Below are 9,361 nucleotides of genomic sequence, written 5' to 3' on the forward strand. Positions count from 1 at the left end.
GCTATTTGTCTGATTATTCCTTCTCAATACCACTGCACGTACGGTAAACATTTGGGTCGTGCTATAAGCAAGCTAATTGGCGCCACAAGTGGGTCAAGAATTGGGAGTTAAAGGGCCAGCAGTAGGTCAGCATGACCCACATCTGGGGGATGTGGGTCATACAAGTAGATCAATTATGGGACGGGCCATGACTCACCTAAGTGGGTCATCCAGACCCACCCATTTCTCTCAGTGTAGATGGGTAACATGCAGCACTCCTCTAAATGAAGCATGAACATCATTCCTCTATGGGGCAAAAGCAGCACTCCTCTCTATGGAGCAGGAACATCACTCCTTTAGATATGGGGCATATACATCACTCCTCTAGATGGGGTCTGCCTCACATATCACCCGTCGCACGTTACTGCACAGCGTGTTGCTGAAGCGGTACATCCACACGCAGCTCAGCTCCAGGCAGTTCTCCACGCCTGGCTCGTTGGGTTTTAGCTCCCCGTAGTAAGCCTGTGCATAAAAAACTTTTATTACTTTTGTTAAATCAGTGTTATGAAGCAGAAATGAATATATTTATTGTTTCATTTACAGTATTTCCAGAGATATATCACGATCCTGGATTCATTTCATGATCCTGGAGTTTTGTATCACCAAAATGAATTTATCCCAACCCACGATTAATCTTTTAAATCTACTGTGTTTTTGAATGCATTTCTTACTGAATTCGTTTTAAAATTCGGTTTTGTCATGAGTTTGCGATAAAGCTGTTATATACATTTATTCGAAATTTCTACTAAAAGGCATTTACTTCAATTTACCTTACTGATATAATTTCAGATTTGACTGGAACACAATTCACTGTCAAAGTGTGCTTCTATAGTCAATTGATTTCAGGTATCTACAGCCGAGGGAAGTAACTTTTGTTTAGAAGTTTATACACGTATGAGAATATAAGTGTCACAGTCAAAAATTAGTGCGTTAAAGAAATAAAATCACCAAACAAAATCATGCAGCAAATAGCCATAAAATCGACTGAATAAATGCTGCTGGTAACCAAATAGATTTTTCATAAAACGAAATGTTACTTATAAAATTAATTTTATTTGTAGTTGCTTGAACAAGCGAAAGAACTTTGCGAAATCTTGTCCATGTGAGGACAGAAAATTATGTTTGTAGTATCTCAAACGCAATGTGAACATCTTCCATTTGCATAAGGCCCTAGCTGAGAGGTGAATTTAGTGCCCACAATTACACTAGTAATTAACTATGTGGCAATGCCCCTATCCTGATGATTACATTACCTACATATAGTTTCGTGAGAAAACGTTTCATTTCCATGATTTACATAATCTGATATGAGTACGCACTTCAGAGTTTGCAATTCATTTTTTCCTGCACTTCTTTTAAACATTCAGGAGTCAGGATCCTTACATTTCCCCAGTAAGGCAGCCCCATGGCCATCGGCGAACCGTCAACCCAGCGCCATTGCCCTTCCACGGCCCTATCAGAGCCTCCGATCCAATAGTCTTGGTAACCTTATCCAGAAAAGAGATGAAAAAATATAGATGATAAGGAATTGGGTTTAAAATTATTAATTAGGATAAAACCACTGCCGTTTTCCTAGCACTCACTGTGTACGTGTCAATAAATTATGAAAGGGGAGGACCCCGATTTAATACTCCTGGCAGTATGAGTTGTCCACGTATTGAAGGCGTTAGGCTGGTGGGGGTGACTAGAAATTAATCATGGTATGAATTGACTCCATTTTGACCTTAGTTATGCGGGTCTACACCAATCGCATGTTAAACCTCAATTTCCCAGCTCTGTACTTAGTTATCGTGATTAAATTTAACCATACAAGCACCATTAGCGCTTGGTAGGCAGTGTTTATTTTGAAAGACTATATGGAACTTTTCAAACGGTTACCTTGTTCAGCGAGGTAGAGGGAAACCTTTTGATACTGCTCGCAGTCGTCTAAAATAATCAGATCCCCACCGACCAGTCCACACTGGGTGCGAGCGTCGTGCCAGGCGTATGTGGCCGGAATTATGTGAATACATTGAGTGCCAAGCAACACAAAGGTATTCACGCAGATACCTGCAGTAGAGTACATAATCAAGATGTTATATATGAAATGAATGAATTAAGATCACTTGATTCCCTAAATCAAAAGTTCATCAAGGATTTGAAAGCAAATATAATAGCCAAAAAATTCACTATTTCTTATGCGAGAAAATGTTTCGGAGTCCAGCTCCATTTTCAATTCAAAGAGCTAAAACACAAGCACAAACAAATAGCAAACTAAAATTCGCATAGAATATATTAAAACATAAATTTATTAATGAAAACAAATAAGAATGAGGTAAATATGAGCAGACAAACCTTTCTATTTACAATTTCGAGGGTAAATAAACTGTAGGCGGCATTTGGACACCAAGTCAATCGCCAATGTGGGCAACGATGTCGATTAGTGTGCGTTACTGCATAACGCGGAAGATCCGACTACTCGAAGATTTGGAAGTCGAATTTCCCAGTATAGTCTATGCAGAAGCATGGCGAACTATCGACTGTGGGTTTATCGTTGCAGATCGAAGTATCTGAGTGTGGGCAACTTTACAGGGCAAACCGAAAAATTCATGCGCGAACATGTCGGTTGGCTATTCAATCTAATAGAATAATAAATCGGAAATTGATATGCATTTTAATTTATGATTACCCAGCTAAAATTGTGTTCATAATTGTGTTCAATCTCGTTCAAGTGATAGAATGCGCTATTTCGCGTTAATTTCTAATGCCAGTTACGATTATTATACCACGTATTTATTTTAATATTTTGAAATACGTAAGTGTTTTACTAGCTTTCTCAGTTTGAATGCTTCCGCAAAGAGGAACGTTTGAGCCTTGATGATACCTTAACTTAATAATGCTCTGGAGATAACGATTAGTTTGCATTAAAATTTTTTACTAACGTGAGTGTAAAGAAAACGATTTTAAATGCATCTTATTAAATGATATAAATCTCCTACTATCGACTAAAAGTCGTTTGAAGAAACTGCTTCAAAGCATAGCAATATTTTTATTTAAAAAGATCCCATCATAAACTTCTTCAAAGTTCATATTCAAAAGTTTTCAAACAGCTGATTATCGTGTTCCATTAATCTTGACAAATTTGCCTCAAGTTTTCAACGAGGCTGATTTGTGGCAATAAAAATATTGAGAAATCAATTTCGATTTGAATTTATCAGCTCAATTATAAAATTTATATGAACTTGAGAACGAACTTGTAAATAAATTGAGGAAATTTTGAAATAACGGAATTTCGCTTGCCCGAAAATCAGGAGAAACAGTGCTTGTCTGTCTCCTTTACAATACGAGTAATATTCTTTTTTCGATTGAATAGAAGCTGCGATCATTCCTCTAAAATAAATATAAATGAATAATCTGTAAACAGTTCCACCACAAATGTGGCTATTCCTCGATTTACCTGACGATTGCAAGCCATTCGTTTTGCAAAAACAGTATGTAGTTGATAGAGCTCAGTATGGTAAGGTGTCTTGGTGGGCAAGGTGGCTGAGGCGTGAACTCGGACGCGAAATTCCCGCGTTCGAATCTCGGAGCGGCCGCCGAATTTTATCCAGTAAGAAAGAACACTTAGCGGTGAATTACTTGTTACTTCTCTGCATCATTAGTACTTGAATTTATAAGATTGTAATTGATATCACAGGTGTATATGCGATGTAAATGTGAAAACTATCTATTATATATTACTATCTATATTAGCGAAAACTATCTAATCTGACTTGTCATAGTAAAGAGTAACGTGTCGGTAATCTCGAAGAGAGAGAAAAAGAATAATTTAAAATTTGTTTTCGCGTAGTCGACAAACGTTCAAACTCAACTACCGGGCATTCGACAATTAATATGGATTAGACATCGATCAATGTAGTTTCGACGTAGATCAATGATGATTCGACATCGATTAATGCAGATTCAACTTCGGCTACTGTAGATACGACATCGTTCGATACAGATTATTCTACTCAACAAGTTATCGGGTGCAGAAACTTTGAAGACCTGTACTAAATCGGCATAGAATTCTCCCCTTTAATCGGTGGTGCGCCCGCAACATTGCTCCCCTACAGTCCCCATCCAAATTGGGTTTTGCCTTCGTCGATCTGCATCAATATTCTTGATCGAACCACATCAATCTCCGTCGATCGATCAAGACCTGATTGACTGGGCAAGACTTTTGTTTGAAAATATACTGGGACTCTATGATTCGCAAATCTGAAAAACCGGTTCTTGATAATCTTGGTTCTTGTTTGGGCCATAGCAGTCCCAGGCTACGATGGATCGCCGCCTCTGATTATCGTTCATTCGCCCTCATTTGAGCCATCTGATGCACTATGCTGTTGCTTGCTTCTCGCCGCTGGTAGTGCTGCATGGGAGGTCGATCTGGTATTGTGCCCAGGAAAACCTCCAGTTGTCTCTTGAAGTTCTCCAGGGTGAACTCCCCCTCTCTTAGATCCTTTGGTAGGACGTTAAACAGCCTTGGCCCTGCCACGGAAAGTGATCCTTCCCGCAGGGATTGAAATCTGACTGCAGATCTGTTACGTAATGGGGGGATCTTACACAGTCTCCCCCTTCTCTCGTTGTGATATGTCTCAATCCTGAAGGTCTCGCTCTCGAAGTTTGGCAACATTCCGGTTATCATTTTCCATGTGTACAGAATGACATACCTCTCCAGTCTCCTCTGCAGTGAGTACAGACCCAGGCGCCTCAACCTCTCCCAGCAATTCAACTCTTCCATCCCTCTGATCCGGGATGTGAAGGTTTGCTGGACACCTTCCAGTTGCCGCACTGCGCCGAGTGTGAACGGGGTCCAGAGCTGGCAGCAGTATTCGAGAATTGGTATTACAAGGGCTCTAATGAGTGTGATCATCGGTTCCGCTTCTCTTGTTCTGAACGTCCGCCAGATCCACCCCATCTGTCGCCTACCTCTTGAGGTTATTGCCGTTACGTGGTCACCAAAATTGACCTGAGTATTCATCAACACTCCTAGATCATGAACCAGTTGTTTCTCTTCGATTTCCAAGTTGTCAGGTGCTAGGTAGCGGTGCTCCATACCAGCTCTACCGCTACCTCTGTGTCTCAGAACCTCAAACTTGGTCCCGTTGAACTGCATGTTGTTCACTTGGGCCCAGTCATATATTGCAGAGATATTCTCACCTCTCACCCCGTATCCCGTCTTCTCGCCTCTCACCCCGCATCCCGTCTTCTCACCTCTCACCCTGCATCCCATCTTCTCACCTCTCACCCCGCATCTCGTCTTCCCACCTCTCACCCCGCGTCCCGTCTGCTCACCCCGCATCCCGTCTTCTCACCTCTGACCCCGCATCCCGTCTTCTTACCCCGCATCCCGTCTTCACGCCTCTCACCCCGCATCCCGTCTTCTCACCTCTCACCCTGCATCCCATCTTCTCACCTCTCACCCCGCATCTCGTCTTCCCACCTCTCATCCCGCGTCCCGTCTTCTCACCCCGCATCCCGTCTTCTCACCTTTCACCCCGCATCCCGTCTTCTCACCTCTCACCCCGGTTAGCTGTGGCAGCGCGCGTCTGCGTATGTCGGTATGACATGATGCAAATTTTATACTAGGCTGGCGTAGCATAAAGAATAACTGCTTTCGCATCCCATCATTCAGCAGTACACGCTCATGCCGAGCAGTGCACCGTCACGGTGTCCGATAGTGATTTTGGAGTTTAAGCCATCACGACCGGGTTTTCTGACCTGTGAATTTTAGAGTCTCTGTACATTTTTAAACAAAAGCCTAGTCTAAATGCAGCCTACAGTTCATATCTGCTGGAAATTGTAAGTAGATAGGTTAGTCTTCTAATGTTTACCTAATTCTTATTTGTTTTCATTTGATAATTTGTGATTTTACATATATCAACATATATGAATTCCGTTTGCTAATTGTTTTGTACTTGTGTTTTAGGTTTTTGAACTGGCGATGGAGCTGAATTCGGAAACGTTTTTTCGAATAAGTAATAGTGAATTTTTTTGTTATTTTCTTTGATTTTGATGATTCTTTGCTTTGAATGATACTAGATTATCAAATCTTGGAAGCTGGATATTAGCTCCCGGACCTGCTGAAGTTTAAGAAGTCATTGCATAAGAGATTAGCTCTGCTTTGCCTATGGTCCAGCCTCTCGTGCTTTCAATCTGAATTTACCAAGTTTATTCCAAGACCCTACATCCTGTTTAAAACGAATATTCATCATTCAAAACTTTACGCTAATACCAGAACAATAGATATTGCCATGCAACTATTATCGTAAACGTATTAGGTGTAACAAGCAATGTTCATGGAACCCTCGGGTACAAGGTGTGCCGGATGTCAGTGAATATCTATTGATGCAAGCCTCATGTTAAATACGTAACATGTCGCAGTAAGATCAGAATTAAATCAAGCAAGATAAAACGATCAAAAATTCAGAAGTAAACACGTAGACTGTACATATATTTTACCATGCGTATTGAACGAAAATTGAACGCCTAATTCTTTTATTAAGCTGGTGAACTGAAAATTTTTTAACTCTCCTTCATCATGGCTTCTTGCCTTTTTCATAATCTTGATAAGCGTCTACTGAATTATTTCACACTTGGGCGATAAAATTTTCTAAGGTAACAACCTAATATTGAGAGCTAACTCCTGAAAATTGAACAGTTAATTCAAAATTACTTACAAACTAATAATAATTTTTTGCGTATTTGCTAGCTTTGCTTGTGAAATTCTTTTTCACAAGCTTAATTTTTAGAAAGCTTTTTTTTAGAATTTTTTTTTTCACAAGCTTAATTCTTTTTCACAAGCTTAATTCTTAATTTGGCAGCGACCGCGTAAAATAATCAAATTCTTGGAACGAATTCCTCTACAAAGTGTTATGTCACACAATTTTTCTGTTCAGGCTACCTTCCAAGGCTTCACAACAGAAGTGTAACTCACCATCTACTGAAGGTCTTGAGCACACTGGATATATAGAGTCGGAACATTCATGGTCCCGGAATAACCAGCCCGATTTGGCACGTGAAAACACGCAGTTCTCACTCGTTCCACCCGAAGGTTCCGTTTCCAAATTCTCTCCAGAATTCTGAAAAAAGTTTTTCGATCAATTGCAATCACTGATCAACTACACTGATCAAATCACTGCACACCCAATGCAATAAGTTGGTGCAGCTGCAACATTTCCAGCGCTAACTTACGACAGCCATTACTTCAATAAAGATTACCTGCCGTCCAATTAAAAATTAAGGGTGATGCACCAATGGTTGTAGGTGGACATGGTAAATTATAGGTAGCGTAACAATGAATTTCCACATCTGTGCATAATCGACAGTAAAACACCAATAAATCGAGAAGGTGGCGAGTATAGATGACGATCATCGTAGAATCATTGACGATTTATTGGGTGTGAATAATCGATGACGCATTGCTGGCAAATATCTTGTAAGCCCCCGATAACCGTTAGCCTCAGCTACGCAGTGCACGAAGGAGTTACCAATGTAATTTATCCGACGTAGAAAGAAGTTATATTGCGGACGAATAAATCATGACTTTGCTTTTAGGATATAGATTGGAGTAAATATCTCTAAAATTTAGCGTGCCTTGAGTATCTACGAGTAGAACAGTTTCGGTAGCAAGACGATCATAATTTTTCAGCTAAAGTGAAGCCACTGGGCATTTGCCGAACTGCCCCTGATATAAACTGACCGAAGCAAATGAACAATAGAAAATGTTTAGTTATAAATATATTTATAAAAAAACAAATTCCGATTTTTCCAAATCCGATTTTTCTTCTTTACCCAAGCTAAAATCTAAATTTGGAGCGAATTTTTTATACGCGGCAATGACCTGTTTCATGGGTTGCGATCAGTTGAGTCTCGTTCATCATATCAGTAAGCAAGAATTGTATGGAGTGGTCAAATATTTTTCGCAGTAGTTACCACATTCTCAACCTACCGCTTTTATCTCAATCCAAGTTGACGTCCCAAATAAAAATTTAAGGTGGCGCATCGATGATTTTCAGTGGCTATAGGTGGAAATTATAGGTGGAGCACCGATGGCGCATCGATGCGGCATCGATGGCGTGTCCGGCCTATGTTCCACCTATCACCTGCCGATGGCCACCCTACCCTAAAAACTCATGTTCCACCAATAACTACTCATTAGAGGCGGTGGAAAGCCAAGCACTTCAGCCACCTCGGTGGACGAGGCTCAGTCCAGTGTTCGAGATACCGCTGCCTCTGGATCTTCTTCTGGTGTCCCTCCTGATGCAACCTACTTGATGCCATCACCTGGCGAAGTTTTGCTGCCAAGTGATGATTTTATGCCCGTCACTCTAAGTCATGGTAACATCAGAAAAAACATGCCCACAGAAAAGGCGCTAAAAAATGCAAAATCTCTTGAGAATATGTCTCGAGCTTCGGCAGTCGATACTCCAATTGAGCTAGTTGCCGAAAAATGTACGATCTGTAGTACAAAGGGTCTTTTGAATGCAACCGTTCTTTGGCTTGCTCTTTATTACATTTTGAATTGTTCCTATCCTTCAACCCACAAGAACACCCTGAGTTTTCTTCAAAAGACAATTTTAGGCTTCAAAGACACAGTAAAAACGCCCATGGCTGTAGCTGCCCTAACCATTAAATTAAATGATTTGATCAGTAACGACTACAATTCGACGATTTGATTCATCTGCAGCTTCTCATGCCTGTATAGTCCAGGGATTAGTGACGTGAATTTAATATTATGTTTTTTTTTTTTGGCTTTTTGGCATTATTTTATTGCTCACTAACTTTATTTCATTGCTTTGCAAAGTATTTCCGAGGACTATTTTCCAGCGACCGAGCATTTATTTTCTGTTGCGAATGCTAGTTTAGTCGTTGATTTTTGATCTCGCATCATTTAGATAACAATGGTCTTTAGTAAGAAATAACATTGTTTTGCAACGTAGTATTTCAGAGGAATATATTTTCCAGCGACCGAACATTTATTTTCTGTTGCGAATGCTATTTAAGCCGTTGACTTTTGTTCTCGCATTATTGCCATAATAAGCGTTTTGTGCCATTTAACTCACATTTTTTCTTGTTTTGCTGAGCGTGTAGGCACAAGTATTCATGCATTGTGACTTAGGCAGAAATTTACTATGCATTAAAGGATTTTGACGAGATTTAGACGATATAAATACATTTATTTAGCCACCAGAGCCGTTTTCCAATACATTTCGTTGAATGCTATTTGTCTGATTATTCCTTCTCAATACCACTGCACGTACGGTACAAACATTTGGTTCGTGCTATAAGCAAGCTAATT

At 40.2% G+C, this 9,361-nt stretch overlaps 1 protein-coding gene across 1 annotated transcript; it reads right to left on the reverse strand.

The window, feature by feature from the left end:
- Positions 1 to 347: 347 nt before the first annotated feature.
- LOC125179096 (C-type lectin domain family 4 member M-like) lies at positions 348 to 2,104 on the reverse strand. Its single transcript, XM_047884249.1, has 3 exons — positions 1,918 to 2,104; positions 1,423 to 1,526; positions 348 to 501 (listed from the first exon to the last, which is right to left on the reverse strand). Exons 1-3 carry the CDS (start codon positions 2,102 to 2,104, stop codon positions 364 to 366), a joined length of 429 nt encoding a protein of 142 aa, XP_047740205.1. The 3' UTR covers positions 348 to 363.
- Between the last annotated feature and the right edge of the window lie 7,257 nt (positions 2,105 to 9,361).

The sequence above is a fragment of the Hyalella azteca genome, unplaced genomic scaffold (genome assembly GCF_000764305.2).
Source record: "Hyalella azteca isolate HAZT.00-mixed unplaced genomic scaffold, Hazt_2.0.2 contig15015, whole genome shotgun sequence".
Classification (NCBI taxonomy): domain Eukaryota; kingdom Metazoa; phylum Arthropoda; class Malacostraca; order Amphipoda; family Hyalellidae; genus Hyalella; species Hyalella azteca.

What these genes read in the sequence shown, in the direction of transcription:
- LOC125179096 (XM_047884249.1), bottom strand. Translation starts at nt 2,104, where the DNA reads ATGTACTCTACTGCAGGTATCTGCGTGAATACCTTTGTGTTGCTTGGC. An exon ending in CCTCTACCTCGCTGAACAAG is followed by an intron (nt 1,527 to 1,917) that starts GTAACCGTTTGA and finishes TTTCTGGATAAG; the next exon opens with GTTACCAAGACTATTGGATC. An exon ending in GGCTGCCTTACTGGGGAAAT is followed by an intron (nt 502 to 1,422) that starts GTAAGGATCCTG and finishes TTTTATGCACAG; the next exon opens with GCTTACTACGGGGAGCTAAA.